Source organism: Alternaria arborescens (genome assembly GCF_004154835.1).
Source record: "Alternaria arborescens strain FERA 675 chromosome Unknown contig_35, whole genome shotgun sequence".
In the NCBI taxonomy this organism is placed as follows: Eukaryota; Fungi; Ascomycota; class Dothideomycetes; order Pleosporales; family Pleosporaceae; genus Alternaria; species Alternaria arborescens.
In genome coordinates this window covers 27,761-46,863 of record NW_021167890.1, presented here as the reverse complement: position 1 = coordinate 46,863, position 19,103 = coordinate 27,761, and the positions used below count along the sequence as shown (strand labels likewise).

The 19,103-nt window shown below is 50.4% G+C and overlaps 10 protein-coding genes across 10 annotated transcripts; 4 read left to right on the top strand and 6 right to left on the bottom strand.

The window, feature by feature from the left end:
- Positions 1-429: 429 nt before the first annotated feature.
- Positions 430-1,193, bottom strand: AA0111_g10402 (hypothetical protein; the record flags this gene model as incomplete). Its single annotated transcript, XM_028644148.1, has 2 exons — positions 430-812; positions 869-1,193. 2 exons carry the CDS (start codon positions 1,191-1,193, stop codon positions 430-432), a joined length of 708 nt encoding a protein of 235 aa, XP_028501992.1.
- Positions 1,194-1,709: 516 nt separating this feature from the next.
- AA0111_g10401 (hypothetical protein) lies at positions 1,710-2,027 on the top strand (the record flags this gene model as incomplete). The annotated part of the gene is made up of 1 exon (XM_028644147.1): positions 1,710-2,027. One exon carries the CDS (start codon positions 1,710-1,712, stop codon positions 2,025-2,027), a length of 318 nt encoding a protein of 105 aa, XP_028501993.1.
- Positions 2,028-2,754: 727 nt separating this feature from the next.
- On the top strand, positions 2,755-3,957 carry AA0111_g10400 (hypothetical protein; the record flags this gene model as incomplete). The annotated part of the gene is made up of 1 exon (XM_028644146.1): positions 2,755-3,957. The coding sequence occupies one exon, from the start codon at positions 2,755-2,757 to the stop codon at positions 3,955-3,957; it is 1,203 nt and encodes a 400-aa protein (XP_028501975.1).
- A 584-nt stretch (positions 3,958-4,541) lies between these two features.
- On the top strand, positions 4,542-5,690 carry AA0111_g10399 (hypothetical protein; the record flags this gene model as incomplete). Its single annotated transcript, XM_028644143.1, has 1 exon — positions 4,542-5,690. The coding sequence occupies one exon, from the start codon at positions 4,542-4,544 to the stop codon at positions 5,688-5,690; it is 1,149 nt and encodes a 382-aa protein (XP_028501945.1).
- Positions 5,691-6,470: 780 nt separating this feature from the next.
- On the bottom strand, positions 6,471-8,990 carry AA0111_g10398 (hypothetical protein; the record flags this gene model as incomplete). The annotated part of the gene is made up of 2 exons (XM_028644142.1): positions 6,471-7,405; positions 7,520-8,990. 2 exons carry the CDS (start codon positions 8,988-8,990, stop codon positions 6,471-6,473), a joined length of 2,406 nt encoding a protein of 801 aa, XP_028501943.1.
- Positions 8,991-9,340: 350 nt separating this feature from the next.
- On the bottom strand, positions 9,341-10,984 carry AA0111_g10397 (hypothetical protein; the record flags this gene model as incomplete). Its single annotated transcript, XM_028644141.1, has 1 exon — positions 9,341-10,984. One exon carries the CDS (start codon positions 10,982-10,984, stop codon positions 9,341-9,343), a length of 1,644 nt encoding a protein of 547 aa, XP_028501979.1.
- Positions 10,985-11,676: 692 nt separating this feature from the next.
- Positions 11,677-12,628, bottom strand: AA0111_g10396 (hypothetical protein; the record flags this gene model as incomplete). The annotated part of the gene is made up of 2 exons (XM_028644140.1): positions 11,677-12,462; positions 12,527-12,628. 2 exons carry the CDS (start codon positions 12,626-12,628, stop codon positions 11,677-11,679), a joined length of 888 nt encoding a protein of 295 aa, XP_028501940.1.
- Positions 12,629-12,814: 186 nt separating this feature from the next.
- AA0111_g10395 (hypothetical protein) lies at positions 12,815-14,989 on the bottom strand (the record flags this gene model as incomplete). The annotated part of the gene is made up of 1 exon (XM_028644139.1): positions 12,815-14,989. One exon carries the CDS (start codon positions 14,987-14,989, stop codon positions 12,815-12,817), a length of 2,175 nt encoding a protein of 724 aa, XP_028501942.1.
- A 535-nt stretch (positions 14,990-15,524) lies between these two features.
- On the bottom strand, positions 15,525-16,718 carry AA0111_g10394 (hypothetical protein; the record flags this gene model as incomplete). The annotated part of the gene is made up of 1 exon (XM_028644138.1): positions 15,525-16,718. The coding sequence occupies one exon, from the start codon at positions 16,716-16,718 to the stop codon at positions 15,525-15,527; it is 1,194 nt and encodes a 397-aa protein (XP_028501941.1).
- Positions 16,719-17,214: 496 nt separating this feature from the next.
- Positions 17,215-18,996, top strand: AA0111_g10393 (hypothetical protein; the record flags this gene model as incomplete). Its single annotated transcript, XM_028644137.1, has 1 exon — positions 17,215-18,996. The coding sequence occupies one exon, from the start codon at positions 17,215-17,217 to the stop codon at positions 18,994-18,996; it is 1,782 nt and encodes a 593-aa protein (XP_028501937.1).
- Positions 18,997-19,103: the final 107 nt, after the last annotated feature.

Below are 19,103 nucleotides of genomic sequence, written 5' to 3'. Positions count from 1 at the left end.
GACGCGATCGAGTCTATGATGGGTCATCGTAAACTAGGCGCGAAAGAATCATGATGAACAAGCGCTCGGTTCGCGCCTAGGGACAGACTAGAAGCAAACCACAACATATAAGATGAGGCGTAATTCCTGAGAACAAGTGCTTGCAAAGACACAGCTGTGGTCGCCTTTGGCTGTCGTAAAGTTTGGCGATCGACACGTGCGCGCTGCTCGCGCAGATGATGACGCCATCTCTTGCACCAATAAGCGTAGTAATATTGGTGTGTACACGTCTACTCCCACCCATTCACATTCTACTGTCTCTCTATATGACCGCTAAATGTACAATCCACACACTGCTACCCAAAAGGTTGCTTGTACACCGAGTCCGAGCGGTACCGAGCAACGACTTTATCGCGCTTTCTCGAGATGTCGAGGAACCCACAATGATTCTTACAGTTTCTGGATGAGCTCTAGCAGGGTCTTACCAATCACAGCGGCACTTGGAGGATTCTGACCGGTTACCAAGTTCCCCTGCTTTCCGCTGATAACGACCTTCGCTCCAAAGAGCTGCCCTGCCTTTTCATACTTGCCACCGTGGTTCTTCAGCGCATCTTCTAGCAAGAATGGCATCGCACTTGTAAAATCGTAGGCGTCTTCCTCGGCGTTCGAGAATCCCGTGACATTCTGACCCTGGATCATATACGAGCCGTCCGAGAGCTTCACGTTGACGAGAGCGGCTGGACCATGACAAACGGCGGACACAATCTTGCCAGACTCGTAGAACTTTCGGATCAGTGAATGGGAGATGCTGTTATTTGCGAGGTCGAACATGGCTGTAACAAGATCGTTAGCTCCTCAGAAAGCTGATAGCCGTTAGGCGAAGACTTACGGCCGTGACCGCCAACGAAGAAAACACCGACGAACTCATCAGCCTTGTCGATTATGGCATCAAGTGACTTGGTATTTTTCCACAATGCTTCTTTATCCCTCAGAAACCGTTGGCATTCTTCGTCGTTCTTGGAGTCTTCGATCGAGTAAGGGTCGATTGGAGCCTCACCACCTTTCGGGGAGGCGAAGACCATGTCCACATGTGGATTGAGGACATTGTAAGGGTGCACCAATTCAGGGAAGTACCATCCTGTCTTAACACCTTCTCGCGTGGGAAGAATGTCCTGAGACGTGAGAACGACGAGGAGTTTGGAACGATTTGACATTTTGAGCTGATATATTTTCCAGAGGTAGTTTGCTGTCCTTGATCATGAATGAATGGCCGCAAGTCGACTGATATATTCTGAAGGTGTTTCGAGTATAGAAACTTAATGTTGTGTGAGGCCGATAATTTTCGGATCCCCTCTACGAACACGAGCGCGATTCGGTCTTACGCGGACATAATCGACATCGTCGCATTGTCCGGACTCCGATGTCAGCAGTGTGCATATGTTGAGGTCATCACCTTTCCCATTGTGTAGACATTGTCATGACTAGGTTCGTCACCCGTCTAAGGTCATATCCGTTTCGCAAGCTGGGAGCTTATGTGATAATTTTTCTGGGGATACAGCGAAAAAGGGCCGACTCTGTTTGGACTGGAGTACAAAAGGCTCATGTCAATGTGTCTCAACTGACAAGTACATCATCTATCCTACGTCTTCCTCATCATCGTCTCCGCCTCCAAAGATCTATTCAACCTCCAAATCTTTGCACCACTCTTGTTAAGCTGCACTGCAACCACAATGGCCATCACAGTCACCGTTCTTTTTCCGAATACGCCGGACGCCAAATACGACATCGATTACTACGTCAACAAGCACATGCCACTGATACAGACTCGTTGGGCAAAATATGGCGTCAAAAGCTGGTCGGCAACCAAGTTCTCGGATGGAGTCGACGGCTCACCCCCACTCTACACTTTTGGATCTATGGTCGTATGGGAGAATCACGAGGAGGTGAAGAATGCCTTTTCTGGGCCGGAAGCCAAGGAGATTATGGGAGATGTTGTAAACTTTAGCAACAAAGAGGCGGTTTTCCTCATTGGCGAGGTACTGCATTAGATGGTGTTTACCAGAATAAGGACGGTTTGAGATAAGGATTTGAAAGTCGGACAAGGTTCCTGATAGCGACCAAAGAAAGTATTCATTTTCTGACCCGATCGTCCGACGAATGTTGTCGACACTGATCGCATGAGTGGTGTATGAGCGAAAGGTTTTCCGGTCCTCGTGGGCTATGCAGGAAACGGACCGTATAGGTTTTGACTATCGCGCCACAATGTGCACTGACTACCATGAACAATGGTTGCCTTGCTAGCTTGATCGTTTCTACGCTCTTCCAATGACGTTCCCTTGATCTTCTGAATGGGGTGCGTAGAGCCTTCAAGCTATGTAAAATCAGCTCCAAGTCACCCACTCGCCCATGTGAATCTCAGATGTCTTTAACTCTGATACCCAAAACAACGACGCGTCTAAAATCCGACAAGAAAGAATCAGATAGCAGAGAAGTTCTCCGACCTCTGCCACTACCACCCATAGCAGTCCCTTCTTTTTCAACCAAGAAGCCTTACAGTTCTACTTCCCAACCTGCAGCAGCACATGGAAAGGTTGTAGAGACAAGCCGTGAGATGGTTATACTAGTGACTAGCTCGCGTGACAAAACATCCAAGCAAACAGTCAGGAAGCATGATCCCAACAACAATGACCCATATCTGGTTGAAACCCATAGGATTGGACCTCAATCCAGATACTGACAGCTCCTAAGGTCTACAATCACCCGTGTTCACTCGTAATGGCAAGAGAAAATCCAAGACGCTCTCAACACAAGAAGGTTGCTACGCCCGAGGATCTTCCAGCTACGGAAGTGACTGAGAGTCTCGGCGGGACAAAAGTAACCAGCAAACCTCATTTCGCCTCAGGGGCCAGCCTAGCCAGTGATGCATGTATTGATGATACACCAGGCGCATCCACATTTGGTCCTCATGACAAGATCATCGAAGGCTCTGTACTTAGTAAACGTTCTCGTAGCGACATAGACGATAGATTGGAGAAACAGGATGTGTGTGGAGAGGCTGATATGCTAGAAGACACCGTTTTGGACAGCTCCATCGCAGAAGATTCTGGGAGCTCGGGAAGGAACGATATCCTAGAGGAGATGAGCCAAGACGAGACTTGTGCACACAACAATGGTTCGAGCGTCGAGCCAGGCATTCTCATGAAAGAACATGTCATTCTAGACCACGCTACAGCACTGAACCCGATGGCATCAGAAGCGCAACGCATAACAAGCTACCATACGTCGCCAGTCTCCATGCGAGGTGAAGAGAGTGACTCAACGGAGGGCGTAGGGTCGACGACCGTAGATACCAGCGAAGAACCTCAGACACCGGGCCCCCTCACCTGGCGTCCAGCCCACGGAGTGACAGCGACCGGTGTCCATTTTTTCGATATGCCTTTTGAAGACTTACGCAAGATGATACTACTCCAAGCTCTAGAGCAATCACAGAAGCGACAACCACAGTCTTCCAACAATATTCGCGCCCTGTTCGTCTCCACGGTAACTGATGAGCAAAAGGCACCCGAAATTTACACGTTCGAACATGCCAGAGTTAAGCTTCAAGCAGGCCGCAATGCGGTATATCGTATACAGCTGAAGGAGCGAATGGCTACCATGCGTATGTTTGCCGCCCACGCAATGCAGGAGCCGCATGAGGTAGTCGATGGGCTCACAGCAGCAGTCTACGAGGCACGCGAAGCGCTCGCTGCGGCCCGTAAGGCACTTGATGGAGACATTGAGATTTTTGCTATCGTGAAGCAAGAGCTCAAGAATATTATAGGAGTTTCTGTATCGGAGCCGGATAATCCAGCAATAGAAGAGGATGCTTGGCGGCGGTACAACATGATCAGCGAGATCAACGCTGCTATCGTCAAGTATGGGAACATGTGGTGGTCGCATACTGTTCGCAAGGAGAAGGAGGTTGAGCTGGATGATTAGATTGAAAGACTTGGAGCAACAGACAGGAGACGGTTCCGGAAATGATGCATTACCAGCAGGGTGTTAGGCACATGTATGACACCTCGTAGGCGTTGAAGGTTGAATAGTACACGGCGGCGGGGACTGGTCTTGTAGAACCACTAAGTTGCACTATCGAGGCCCGGGAAAAAGTCATATATATCTTGAACGTGAGAGCGTATATCGGCTCGTAGTGAAGACTGCCTGCAGCTGCTCCGGATCGGATTTTCGTCATCCCTCATTGTTTTTCAAGGTGACTGGTGAGTGCGCAAACGAACGTGAAACAAATCAAAACAACGTTACAAGCAAATGCCCGCTTCGCGACTATCACCGTGTTCTAATCTTGACTGCTTCCGTCCCAGTACCACCAATTTCTAGCCTGCTCATACCAGTACGTATGACAGTCAGCGAACATGCAGAGCGATACCCCAGATTCACGACAGTTTCTAACACACGAACCTACGCCGCCGTTCAACATGACAGCGCCTAAAACATATGCAGCTCTTATGCATAAGTTGAAGATATCCTCAAAAAGGAGGGTAATCACGACGTCGCATGACCTTACCATGTTCGAACCTCGATTGTTAGCTATCATGCCGCAAGCGGTAGCGAGAGATCTCATCAACACTATGCGCTTGATCCTCACATTGGGTGGTCGGAAACAACGTCTGCTTGGTATGCGGAAGCAGAAGATCAATGACCTGCTCCATAATCTAGGCAGCAATGAAGCGATCAGGGTGTATAACGAGTTTGCGACTGCACATGACCAGGTTGAAGAGCGGTCGACATTCAAACTACCTTTGATCGCGGAGCTGGAAGACGGAAACGATGAGGTGAAACAGAGTGAGGATGAGTCAGATTACCACAGTGCGCAGGAAGAGCTTGGGGGAGAAGAAACCGCTGCGGACGGTGCAATGCAGGAAGAAGTCGGACTCGAGGTTGTCCAAGACCCACATCTCGAGATGGAAGTTCTGCTCTCAGCAACACAACAAATTTTGGTGATACCCGATGTTGACACTCGGATCGCACCACCACCCTCGCCGCCTGACGCGCATGCGTCACCAGTCATGCCCGTGGGTGTTCCATGCGACAAGCACATTGACAGCCTTTGCATGGTGGTATCGGTCCAGAACCCCGAAGCTTTTCCTTTGACGAGCATTCAAGAGGTTCAGGCCGAGTACTACCCTTCCACCAGCATTCTTGACATGCAAATACATCACGACCGCAATGAACGTATTATCCAAGTCACAGCGACTTTGGATAAGGGCCCAGTCGACCAGCTCATCATTCACGATCCACGCATCATCACTCTCCTGGGTCTCTGTCAACCACCATACGCTATGATCTGTCTTCAGCCCAATCCTCGCAACGATGAGACATATCAGATCCACATCCAGCCAGGTCAAAGGCTGCGGAATGCAAAGGCTTGGAGCTTTGGCGAGCTGGCGTCCGCGCGGCATGCATATCTATACTGGCTAGATAGCAGGCGGACTTCAGATCCGAGGGCACCTCCTACTGTGGCAGAAGCTAGGCTCTTGGCGCCAAGAATAGGTCGAAGGGCCGGAGACGTCTGGAGAGAGATTGGAAAGGTTTGGAGTCTCGAGCAGGGTAGTGGTGGCAGGCGTTTCCGAGAGAACAGAATGGAGTACTTAGGGGAGGATCCAGAGTATGGGGGAGGTGAAGAGAGGAGGTCGCAGAGGGGTATGTGGGTGTAATAAGGTGATACATGGTCGTACATTCGATGCAACTAGACCGTCGTGATGGTACTCGATGTTCACCGGGTTGTAATCTTTTAGACGGCGATCGTAAGGCTGATGACCTGACAGTCGTGATGCGCACATCACCCACTTGACTTGTCAACGTCTCTCGATCATACCAATCTTTCTGAAACCTGCTCTTCTCAAGTTCATCAATGAAGGTTAGCGGGTCCAACATCATATATTCCTAGACCTGTACGACAATGTCTAATTACTCTTGAATCATTGGGACATCCATAGTTGAACGTTCTTTGACCGACTCGCCGGCCCAGCCTATAAGGCATCGTTGGAAGAAAGATACAAGATGTGAGGGTTTGGAGTTCACTGGGACATTTAGCTGGCGCTATGATGTTATTGATTACTAAGCACGAAGTGGCGTCCCTCACACATTACCCGCATACCTCATCTGTCCCTTCATGCCTCCCAACGCGACATCGACCACGGCCTAACATCGCGACTTTGGAAAGGTCTTGAGAATTGGTTTCATCTCGCGATACAAATACATTTTGAACGTGTTCTCACTTACTATAACTACGCCACCCGTGCCGTTGTGACGTGACTAACGTCTACGCGTCGCGCGTGATACGTCCCACCGATCGAAAGACAGCTGGGCATCATTTCTTCCTCCACTGCAACCCGTATGTCGCCGTACATTACATCTGAGGCTGCCGACACTTTACAACAAGCGACTACTCAGAATGCACGTACCGCCATGTGAAAGGACGCCTGGATCAAAGGTTACAAATCTTGTGCATGACCTGCTTCGTTGTCCTCTCCAGATACCACAACAGCTGGTGCATCACCTGCTGGGGCTGCATCCTCTAGAGATGCTTCTGGATCTTCACTCCCTTCGTTCGTTACTATTGGGACGCTAGGTACGTTGCGACCCTTTGGGAAGCACTCGTCCTCGTATGATCTGAAGAAGAGATCTCCCTCATTGTCGGATTCGCCATCATCCTCGCCAGAATCGTCTCCGCTAGAATCGTTTAGTGGAGCCCAAGGTTCTTGTGGTGTGTTGATGATCGGTACCGCCATTGATCGAACTTCGTAGAGGGCTCTTCGATTAACATCCTTCGCTAGGATCGTCCCCAGCTTTCTTCGTTTGTTTCCTGCGACCACGAATGAAGATGGCGCGTCGCTGAGCTCATTGTAACCTTCGGTACCCATGTGGTCGTCTCTCGCACCCTTTCCTGGCTGAGCTTTTCTCGTAAGGCCGGCTGTCAGGTCGATATTCGTTTCGTCTTGATTGTCCCCTCGTAAACGAAGATCCTCGATCGTCATCGGCTCATAGGGCACTCGAACACCGATTCTGGGCCATTGCAGCCGCTGCCAGAATTTACTTAGCGATGTGTTCGGATATAATAGTCCATAGTGGTCATATAGCCTGGAGTTGTACACAGACATCCCGATCGCCGGCACATAGCCATCCGGACCGCCTTCATCTATACCTTTGGGAGCGTCTATCTCCTGTATTGGCCACTCGATAGGGTCTTGTGAGCGTTTCGGATGCTCAGGATATGGAATCCAACACTCATTCGAAGAATGAGTCCAGAATGCTCGGCATCCCTTTGGGTTGGAGGGACACTCCCTACGAGATCTTGGCTCCAAAGCAATAGGTTGATTCTCTGTCTCAGCAAAGCCCTTAGGTAAGGATGCAGATGGAATCTCTTCATCTACTGGGGATCGTGGTGGTGAATGGACAGGTGACGAGTGTGGTCGCAAGTGGTATTTGTGCCGTTCGCGACGACCAGTTGTTTCTTCCGCCTACTCCGTAGTATACCACTTACGTAGGACAGGCCTGTAAGGTTTCTTCCCTCTACAGAACTCTCCGGGAGGGTAACGGCTATCAACCTTCGCCTGAATATTTCGACTCTTGTCTCCTGGATCTGTAGAGCCGGCTTTGTCATTCGCGGGCTCTTCACCCGTGATCGATTCTGCCACTGGCTCTCGGACGTCCCCACGCTTTTTTGCTCTCTCATTACGTGCCTTCACAAGTATTTCTTCGGCCCGTTTTGCAGGGACCTGCGGTGCGCTAATTCCACCACCATTATCACCATCCGTATACTCGAGATTGTCATCCGGGTCAATCAATTCTTCTGGGGCCTCGTCCCTGATCGCGCTGGTTTCAGCGAACCAGCCCGACATCACTGGCCCGAGGCAGTCGTATGAGCTACGCCAATCCCAGGAGCTCTCTTTGGCAGAGATGAACAGACCCTGCTCTGTTCGTATCTGTCCCCACCTGTTCTCGACTACAACTCCGTTTGAGGTATTTATCATTCGTTCACCTGATGTGTCAGGTCTGTTGTCTTTGTATCTTGCGACCTCATGGCAACGCCTTGCTTCATGCGTATTGAACTCCAACTCCTGCGTTTCGGTATCGGACTGTTTCTCGATCGCTGCTCGTTTTTCCTCGATTGCGGCATTGTCCAGCTTGAAGCGATGCGGTTCAAAATGCTGCCAGGCATCTTCGTCGTCGTCGTCGCTCAGTCTTGAAGGACGCAGGCCAACAAGCTGACGCCTGTGATTCGGTGTCCACAGGTGAAGCTCACCCGGTCCCACGAGAGGCAAGGTAGCTTCTTCTTGCCTCCCCTCAACGTGATTTCCAAGATGGTCATGTCGACCTTGCTTGTAGTCTTTGCCACCTATGTCTCTCAAGTCGTACATCTCAAGCAAGGAATGTACCCAGTCAAAGTGGCCTTTGTCGTTGCCTGATGTTTCAAGCTTATATCCAATACGCCTGTCAAATCGCTCCTTTTCAACCGCCTTCCTTTGCTCAGGATCTAGTAGCCGTAGCCTTCTCCTCCGCTTGGAGATGTCCTGATAGTAGAGCCAATCTTCGAGCTCTGCTTGAGCTGTCACCATCGAATCATGCTCTGCACGACGTTTCACCTTATTAAATCTGTTGTTTCTTCCAGCCTTCTTATAAGCCTTCTGTGCTAAATTCCTTGCTTTCTTGGCTGATTTCGTTAGTTCTTTCTTCCCACCCTTGTCCTGACTGAGCGCATCCTTATACGCTTGAACCTTTGCGGCATGATCTGCCTCCAAAGTGTAGTAGTTATAGTGGTCTTGCTCGATGTTGGTTTCTTTCTTTTGTGCAGCTTGGTATGACTCCAATTGCTTTCTCAGTACATCCCATGTATCGCGCCGCTTTCTGGTCAACAGGACAAGTTGAGAGATACGCTCGTGCTCAGCTCCTGCCTTACCAGTTTTTCCACTTTTGTTCGACCCAGCATTGCTGCTCGGCTTCTTCTCAACCATCTTCGCTCTGTTAGATTACGTGTACAGCAGAAAAATGCTTGCAAGTGTTGGAAGCTTTTGGGAGGATTGAAGTCAGAAGGATGAGATTTTCAGAGACTGGAAGATGATCATTAGCAGGCACAGGCACTCGCTATTGTTCTGGAAGGTCGGCCGGAAATATTGCTACAAACAAAGAGCCATCAACTATATCCGGCGGACTCGGTGCACTACAATGAACCAAAGATATCCTCACCGAATACAATCGTCCGGAAAGAACTTTCAATCAACAAAGAAATAATTACATCGGTCCAAGACCTGTGGCCACACACTTTTGAGGAGTAGGCTAAGAAAACTTGCAGCGACGCTCTCTACTAGCGATTCTCTAATATTCTATCAATATAGGTTCTCTTCTTCTTCTTTTTTGGTTGTTTTGGCTTTTTCGGAGGCTGAAGTCTAGCATTTTTCGTATCCTGCCGTTCCCACTCTTCTTTCTGCGCATCATAGAGTTCCTGCTCTCGAGGATCCATCAGGCTACGATCGTAGGTTTTCGCCAGCCATAATGGTTTGATGTTCATATAACCATCTACCTTGTGTGTACCCTCAAATTTAGGATCCCAGTTCCGGTCGTGACTGGAACCCATGTTGCCAGTCTTTGCGCATACTCTGTTGTGCGCCTCCTCCTCATCATATGGCGACTTGGAATTATCGTAGAAATAATTTTTCGTCGATAGCATATTCTTCACGTCGCTTTCTTTGATGCTCTCTACGGACGAAGCGTCGTCAGAGGCGACCTCGCTACCAGCGGACTCTTCGCTTTCGTTGGAGGTCTCGTCACCCGCAGAATCCTCGCTTTCAGATGGCTTAGTCGTCTCTTTCTTATCTTTCTGAAGAGGTTCGCCTCGAACTGCAGTCTTGTTGTTGCTTCTAACGGAGCCTGCGGACGGCATATCTTGAGGTTGAGCGGATGCATCTTCCAAATCGTTCTTGTGGCTTCCCATCGATGTTGTGGAGTCGTGAGAAGATGACCGAGCCTGAAGTCGCCCGGAAATCCGCTCTTCATAATTCTTCTGGGGGGTGTTTGCTGTTTGCGTGTCTCTAGCAGTTTGTTTCTGAGACTGATCAGCGGTGAGACTCTGAATGTTGACGTCGGCAAGAGTCATGTTTCTATCGCCATCGGTCTCAGAAACTTGGATTGCAGCCTGCACACGGCTACCTTCTACCTTCAGCTTCGCAACCATCGAATGTTTCATACTAGCGCGAGTGTAATTCGATGATGGATCGTCGACCGGGGGTGTCTCTCGGATTACGCGTGTGGTGGCCTGCCCGCGTGTTTGCTTCGTCGCTCGTGTAGTCCGGGTGGGAAACACCGCAGCCTTCTTGTCTTCTTCTGGCTCTTGCGAATGCCTGCCCTCCCCTGCAGGCGTCGACCTCGTAGAACGTATCCGCTTGTTTGCGATAGGAGCTCTTGTTGTTGAACGGCGCTTGCGCTTGTTGTGGAGGCCTGAGACTGCGTCCGCGGTTGGATCGACTACTGTTGTTGTATCCCCGCCATCCTGGTCTTCTGCCATCCTCACATCTCCATCATCGTCCTGTTCTGCTATTTCGTCGTCGCTTGGGCTGGCCTCGTCCTTCTGTGCATTGGTCTTGTCCTTCTTGGGCTGCGCCGACGTCGTTCCTGTTTTCTGTGCTTGAGCGCGCAGACCTGTCGCCTTCTTTTTCCCTGACGTCGTGCGCTTGCCGCCTTTCGCCTTTGCTTCTCCCTGCCTCGTCCTCCGTCTTGCGTCCACAGCTGCGCGCAGCGCCTCCTTCTGTGCTTGGCTCGCCTTGGTCCCGATATCTGGATCGTCCAAGGATAGGGGAGCATTCACCGTATCAAATTCCACAGCGATATCCATGAAATCTTGCTTCTTGAGGTCGTGGATGTTTGTGCATCCGAATTGCCCTTCGAAGATTGGTCGAAACCCCGGGTTTTTACCGTTCCCGTTAACGATGAATTTACTGTATCTATCCGCCATCTTGAACGAAGGCCGAAGATTATCTGACTCAATTCGACTTGTGACTGTAGTTGCCAGTTAGGCCTTATTGGATCGTGGTGTTGTCAATGTGTAGTGGTACCGGACAAGAGTCGTGAGTGAAGTCGTGAGTGAAGTCGCGTTATATGTGGAGCGGACCGCTCATTGCACCGACTGTGAAATCACAATGGAGTCGCCGAGATTGTGTTTTCACTATGATTTACTTAGGTCGATGGCAATTGCGAACTGATTCGATCGGATTCTGGCACTAATGATATTTTACATCAGCTACGGCATACTGCCCCGATCCAACGGCCATCATACTGCTGACGCGGGACGCAATACTTCACACGGATGTCAACACACGACCCTTCACGGTGTACATCTGCTACAGCACACGAGATGGTCATTCTAATTGCTACCAAAGTCTTATACCAAGAGATGCTGGCTTGCTTCATACATTTGTCTCTGCTACTACGTATCCTGGCATGTTACACTCAAATCATAAGAAGATGATGTATCGTGGAGAAGAACAATGGATGAATGTTGTATTGCATGGCTAGAAGATCATTCCTACCAGTTCCCGCGACGAAGCGGCGAGAGAGCAATACTTCCCATCACCATATCATCCACCAGCGGCTACTTCAGTTCAAGGCTTCCCGACAGTTATCTGAAGCCATACCTCGTGGTTTGTCCTAGCGAGGGGTGAAGTAAGTTTCACCCTTGGCTGCTTGAAGTGCCAGGAACTCCCGCATCTCTTCGATTTCCTTCTCCTTAGCTTCGGAAGACATCAAATCTCCCTTTATGCCCGGGAAAGGATTCATGCCCCTCATCATACCGTCTTGCTTGAGCTTACGACGCTGCTCCAGCTCTTCAGGGTTAGGATCAGCTCCGTTCTTGATATTACGGGCAAGAGGCGATTTGTACCAGAACTCCATATCGTCTTCGATGGCCTTGGCCCACCTCCGCGCCTTCTTGTCCTTCATGATGAATTCTTCCCGCCTGCGACGAAACTCCTCCTCGTTGGCTTCGCGCGCCTCGCGTTCCTCCTTGAGCCTCTTCTGCGTAGCGGCTTCGAACGCAGCGTCCTCGCATCGGCGTCTAGCGAGAGCAGCTGGGGGTGTTGTCTTCATGCGCGCTGGTCGTAAGTGACGGGTATCCCACACGTACTGACGGCGTTCTTTTGGGTCGGTGAAGTGCGAGCGCGGGATCAGACCTGGAGGATCCAAAGCACTATCCATCGGTACCGGCATGGTGCCCATCTGATTACCGCCCTCCTGCATCCCGCCCATCTGTGTACCGCCTATCTGTGTACCACCCATATCTGTAACGACCATTTGTGTACCGCCCATCTGTGTACTGCCAAGAGCTCGCATACCGCGGGTCACACGCCTAGTCTCTTGTGCATTGGCGTCAGGTGCTTCGCCAGCAATGACTTGTTCTGTAGCGTTAGTTGCGTTGTCCGCGTCGGCCTCGGGTAGCTGTGAAGGTAGCATTACGAGGTCAGTATCTACTTCACCAGCGTCCTTTACAGTCATAACGTACCTTTGAATCTGCAACGGCGTCGTTGCGGAGCTGTTCCTGGCGTAGCTTGTCCGAACTAAGTCGCAACTTCAACAGAAGGGGTACATGCGGTGGTTCGGCCATCTTAAAGATGATATTAGCAAAGCGCTGGGTGACATCGGTGGAAGATTTTACTAGGAATTTCTGCTTGCTATTGTTCTGGCTTGCGGTCTTCGTTGATCGATTGCTCGCTGAAGTTGTTTGCTTCGATACAGTTACGCTTTGCTCAATCAGTCTCTCTTTGCTTGCCGAAGGAAGTAGCGGGGCTTTCTACTTTTTGATATTGCGCTCTGACCTCCTCGGCGGTTCAGTCCCAGCGGCTCCAGTGGCTTTCTTTCCAGACTCAGTCGCTCGTGGGGTCTTGGAAGTGTGGGATGACGCAATGGTCGTACGGTTGGTCGTTTGTTGCTCTGTCGACTTAGTGAATACTCCTTCTACCACACCACCCATTAAGTTCTTACCAGAATCGCCTTGTTCCGAAGCTTGATCGACGTTCATGTCATCTTTGTCAACGTCTTCTGGGTCAGAGTCATGCTCTTCGTCGAAGCCTTGGTCTTGTCCTTCTTCAGAATTGTCTTCATGTCCCTCTTCGAATTCCTCATCTGATCCCTCTCCAGATTCCTCGTCTTGCAGGTCCTGCTCGTCGAGCTTGGCCTTGACCTGAGCCATCCAATCGTCGTCGAAAATCTTGTTGGTCATGAAGGATACTGCAATGCGCTTGTCCTTGATGATATACTTGTGCACGGCGTCGGGCGCGTTCTCCCTGTCCCATTTGTTGATGCGTTCATAGAGTTCCTTCGGCTCAGATGAGTTCTGACTTAGGCCCAGGTACTTAAGACCTTGTCGGAGTTGGTGGCGGTCGTATGGGGTCTTGTAGTTGTGCCTTGATATCGGAGGTCTAGCCATCTTGTCGGCTCCTGACTGCGTTCTCGGTGTAGTCTTCGTAGTGGGTGGGGTGTTTTGATCCAAGACAATATTGGTGTCGAGGTCGCTCTCTGTGCGGGGTTGAGTCGTTTGCGATTTATCAAGTGGTCCTCCAGCGATGCTGAGCGGCGCTCCGGGACTACTATTCTCCTCTTTGTCGTGCCCATGACCACTATCACCGCCATGACCATCATCATCTTCACTACCGCACGGACAGTCTTCCAGGCTACTACATTGACGGTAGCTAATAGCAAACTCATCGCCTTCGTCGTCACTCGAGTCTTCATCACTGGATTCGAGATCAATTTCTGGCATCCTGTTCATAGTCTCTTCCTTCGCCCATTCTCTACGACCGTTTGTAGCTTCTGCCCAAGACGTGGTTTCGACGTGATGGTGGTCAACACTTGCGTTGTATTCGATAGGCGTCATTGGTGGCTTGGAGAACTCATTAAGCTCGTCTCCTTGTAGCTCCAATGTGGCCTTTGCTGGCATGATCAGTGTGCGGCCGGGTGCTACTGCACCTCGTTTATCATAGGAAGTTTTCCAGTCGAATGATGTTTCTCTAGCTGCGATGTGCAGTCCACTCTCCAAATGAGTTCCGCTTGAATCACGAGTTATTGGTAGAGGTGATGGAAGTTCTAAATCTCGTTTCCGCCGCCCGGAATGGGATTCGTACGTAAGAGATTGATCACCTTCCGCGTCTTCAATCTCCCTTCGTCTCCTCTCTATTGCCTCAATATCCAGAGACAGTTTTATTGGCGACAGCAGACGTGGATTTCTAGGCCTACCTAATCCTACTGCAAATCTTCTTGCCCTTGGAAGTCTTACATGCAAGTTATTGGGACCCATCTTCTCGTAGTCTATCTCCTCTGTCGCTCCGACATTATCCTGTTCAAATAGATCAATAAACGGACGCAACTTCTTATCATATTTTGCGTCCTCTGTAAGAAGAGCAGGCGGTAGTCCCTTTCTTATGGGCTTTGCCGTTATACGCATCCTTTCATCAAATTCCTCCCTATACTGCAACCGATGTTCGGGCGTTTGATAATACAAGAAGTCTTCGTATAAGGAAGTTGCCACGCATCGATTCTCATGAGCCTTCGAGCGTACATCGGCTTTGAATTTGTTGCTCCCGCCGACTGCTTTGTTTGCCACAGCTACAACTTCCTCTTGATCGTCCTCATTGAGCTCTTTTGCTCGGGCCTGGTCTCTAAGATGCGTTTCAAAATCAGGTATCTCGGCTGCCTTTTCCGCATTTTGTAGTGTTTTAATCAGTTTCTGTTTCCGAGTTTCTAGATCCCGGTCTACGATTTCTCGAGGATGCTTAAATATACCGATATCACCTCCAGATCCCGTGCCTTTGTTCGTGGCTGAGAATTGATTACTCGAAGATGATGGCAGCCCTTGCGACGTTGCTGGTTTTGGGTTACGGTCACGTAGGACTCTAGTTCCTTGACTCTGGGGAAGCTCTTCTTTGTTGTTTTTCTCATTTGAGCTATCTCTTGGTGGTTTGGGTGGCATTTTTGATCACGATGATGAATATTAACTTGATTGGAAAAGCAGAGCGAGAATGGGCACGAATGCGAGCTTTTGAAGACGTGTGTAGATTTCGAGGGCGACATGATGGGAAGCTACCTCCCATAAATGGCAAAATCCGGGTTATAACTCGTTCTCTTTGTGTTCGTTGGTAATGCTAAGTACAATGGAGTTGTGAGGTCCTCCCACATCCGCGCTTTTCCTACTCAACAAAGGATACGAAGACTCTAGAGGACAGATCGCAGCACCCATAGAGCATTGTGCGTGACATTGTTGTCTACGAAAAACGACTATACAGTCAAACTCGAAGACAAATGAAGAGCTGAGGGATATAAGGACTACTTCACACGTAGAGAGAACACTACAAATTCATCTCTATATACTTTATTAGTCACACTTTCAACAGATAAAGCCTATCCTTTGTCCGACCACACCGGTGTCAACCACGTCAACGAATCGAAGCCAGATTCTACTATTCTTCCACTTGACGTTGGTTCATAATGCTGTCCTACGAAGCACGTCAAGGCGAGGGTCCACCCATCCAAAGATCTAGATCCCTTCCTTGTTCCCTTGCCAAGTCCACCTCACGCTCGTAGAGGCGCCGTGTGCCCAGTTGTTCGCTAGGTGCCGGCTTAACACCAGGTCGGACGTGCCCTTCCATACGCACAAGGACTGTCTTGTTCCTGACACGATAGGTGTCTGCGAGAAGAGGATCAGAGTAGCGCCCATGCCGAAGCTGGTTGTAGATCCTCAGCTCTTCTTCATCATCCTTCTGCTGCTGTTCATCTGCGAGTTGCTTCGTAGTCTTTGTCGCACCAGCCCTCGTGGCTTTCTTCCGAGCTTTTCCACCTCTGGTCACCTTCAGTCCAGGGCCACGTCGTCCCCCAGCGAATCCTTGCGACTGTCCAATACCAGAAATAACTTCAACATCGCTTTCTCCACCGATACGGCCTGTGTTACCGACTGTGGAATCGTGGTCTTGGTCTTCGGCGACCAGTTTGCGCACTCGTAGCCCCCTATGTTTGTTTGCGTCGAGGTGTGTCTGGGTAGCAATTGTTTGGCTGGTTCGAGATTCATGAGAACTTGTGTTCTTCTGGCGTTGTCTTCGAGTCGGCGTATTAGTCTTTGTCGTAGACTGCGGGCGGGAACGGTCGTCATCTAGGTTGCCTCCGTCGAGCGTCTCAACATCATCATCTTTGGTCATTGCTCTGGTCATGTCGTGGCGCTTCTGTGGCACGAAAGGCATGTTCGACACAATCTTTCGTTTCTTGGAATCTGCTGGCTTGAGTTCAGTCTGATTTTGTGTCTGGACAATCACCTTGGGGACAACAGACGTGCCATTCTTCTTTGGGCGTGGCAGGAACATAGCCATGCGCGGAGCATGATCGACATCCCACCGCTGTAACCACTGGGCGAGAACAGCCTTGCTAAACTCCTTTCCATGAGTATTGTTCAGACCAGCTGCAGCAGCCATAGGTCTCAGATCGGGGTTGACAGTGTAGGACTGGTACTCCAGTGGTCGAGGGGTTTTGCCGTCCGCTATCGTACTCGACGAGTCGTGTTGGTCAAAGAGTCGGGCGGCACTTTTGAGATCCTGCTCTAGTATTTTTGCCGGCATCTCCATTCCATGCTGCTTGAATAGCGGGTGGCTTGTGATCCTGATCTTGAGCGCGTCTAGGGTCCAGGTGCCGTCGTCGAGGTTGGTCGAAGCCATCGTCGTTGTGTGCTTCGAGGCGATATGGTTGTCTGTCACCCAAGAAAAGGCGTCGCACGTAGCAAATCTCGTGGGTGGGGGTGCCATGCACGGTGTGGATGGAACTGCGAAAGTGGTCCGTGTCTCGCTGTGGTAGGAAGATATTGCGCTTGATGCCGACGTGACCAGCGACTCGGACAGTTGTGAGCCAATGGCTGACGTTCACAACGTCTCTGATCCAGATTAGCTCCAATGTCTCTCGAGGTTCTTTATATTCTCATGGTGCGCGACATAACAAGCAAGCGGTGTTGGTATAGGTCCGCTTATATGAGACACTATCTTCCAAGGGGATACATGTGAATACCTTCTTCCGCAGCAAACTCATTTAAATCACTCAACTCCACATCATTCTGTGATTTGGACTGACTTACCAACTGGCTTGCCACCAAACACCAGTCTAGTGCAACTCGACCACTCAACCACAATCTCGACCACGACCGCGACTACAAAGAACAAAATGAACCATCACGGCCAACCTTTCGTTAGATGGGGTGACTCGGAGCTACCATCCCCACCACATACAGGCATTCGCGCCCCTTCGGAAGACCCTGCCTGGCAGGATAACGAAAACTGTTGCTGCGTAGCCAGCACCGATCTGAGCTCGTATAGCAACACCACGGACGCGACTAGCAATCCCAAACGCATATCCCATTACGTCAATATGGGCCTCAACCGTCCTCATCCACTCGCGCCATACTGCACCCCTGAGTTTCAGAACGGCGGCACTATTGAAGCCCCTGAACCAGAGAAAATGCAATCCGTACGCATGAAGAATTATCTGAGGGCGTTAGAAGAAGATGAAGGAGATTTGGCGGAACTGGCGGAGCAGTTGGTACCGGCGGAGCTGCGATCGCTTGATCAACAACGTGAAGACTCCTCTCATTACGGGTGGCAACCTATCAACAAGACCAAGACTCCGCACTACAATGAATGGCAGTTGACCTTCGGCGGAGAATCGAACCCCAAAGGCTGGAAGCTGGTTGATAGCGCAGCGACCTCTGGCACGCCAGACGGAGGAATATCGATGGCCGATACCCTGGCAAGACAGGAAGGAGATACGCCTATTGCAAAGCATTTGGCGACCGATGCACCAGTTACTCCCGTGGATGCTGAGATTACTGGAGAGAACTTGAAAGACGCTGACGATTCTCTATGGATAGACGAGAAGTACTTCGACCACTATGGCTACCTCAACCATGTCAACAGTGTTGATGGCAATGAGAATGATGAACTGTTGAAGATCCAGACCAAGCTCAGAACACAGGACAGGAAGGGAGTACAGCTTACCTTGGACCAATTTCTCTCGACGTCTCCAGCCCTTGGAAAGCCGCTAGCATTCCCAGGACAGCCCGTCAAGAGTTTGGCAAAGAGGCTGACTATTAAGCGCAAGCCGAAGAACGAACGCGATCCGCCAGTCCACGATACCTTTGATATTCATCACCAAGCCAAGACAGGAACCAGCGACGACACCTCTTCAGATGAGATTGCCAAGTGGGTACTGCTGGAAGGCAATGTCGATGCCCCACGGACCGGTAACGTCTTGCCCCACAAGCTCACCATCAAGCTCCGTAACACCATGACCGACGAACGTAAGACTCTGACCTACACGGACGTCGAGCACGATGAAGTCGACTGGAAATCCAAGCAGCAAATCGCCGCCATCATTAGATGGCGCACCGGCGTCTTCCACGAGCACGGTATCAACACCAAGAAGAACGTACTCATATACACACCCCTCGAAGACGCATGGATGACGCTCTTCCACCGCAAGCTCCGCGCCATCATCGAAGCAGGCCACATGATCAAGCTCCCCGGTCCCTCCAACATCATGGTTCCTTTCAACGCCTACTTCGAAGGCAAGACGCTCAAGGACACAAACGGAGAAACCGTAGGACCAAGACCTGCGCGCGATGCAACATCCATACGGGGAAAACTTGATGGTAGGGCGAGCAAGATTGCTGAAATGCGGAAGGAGATGCGAGGACTCCTCCCAACCGACAACGGTGGTCCTATATCCATCCCAACTATCACAGAAGAGGAGCTGCTGAGGTTTCAAAAGGATGGGTCGGTCGCTGTTGAAGTTCCAAAGGACGCTAGTAAAGATGCATCATCGGGTAGTGATGGGAAGGGAAGCAGGAAGTCGTCACCAAAGCGAAAGCGGGAGAAGGGCGGCGCAGGAGAACAAGATGGGAAGAAGGCAAAAAGAGCAGGGGAAGCGAGTCCAAGCACCCGAAGATAGCCAATAATGCGACCGTATTCAAACGTAACGCCGGTTGTCCTTTGTATAAACATATGTAGGAAGCTCTCTCAGTGACGGTTGTAAATTCAGTGGAGCGAGAAGTGTTA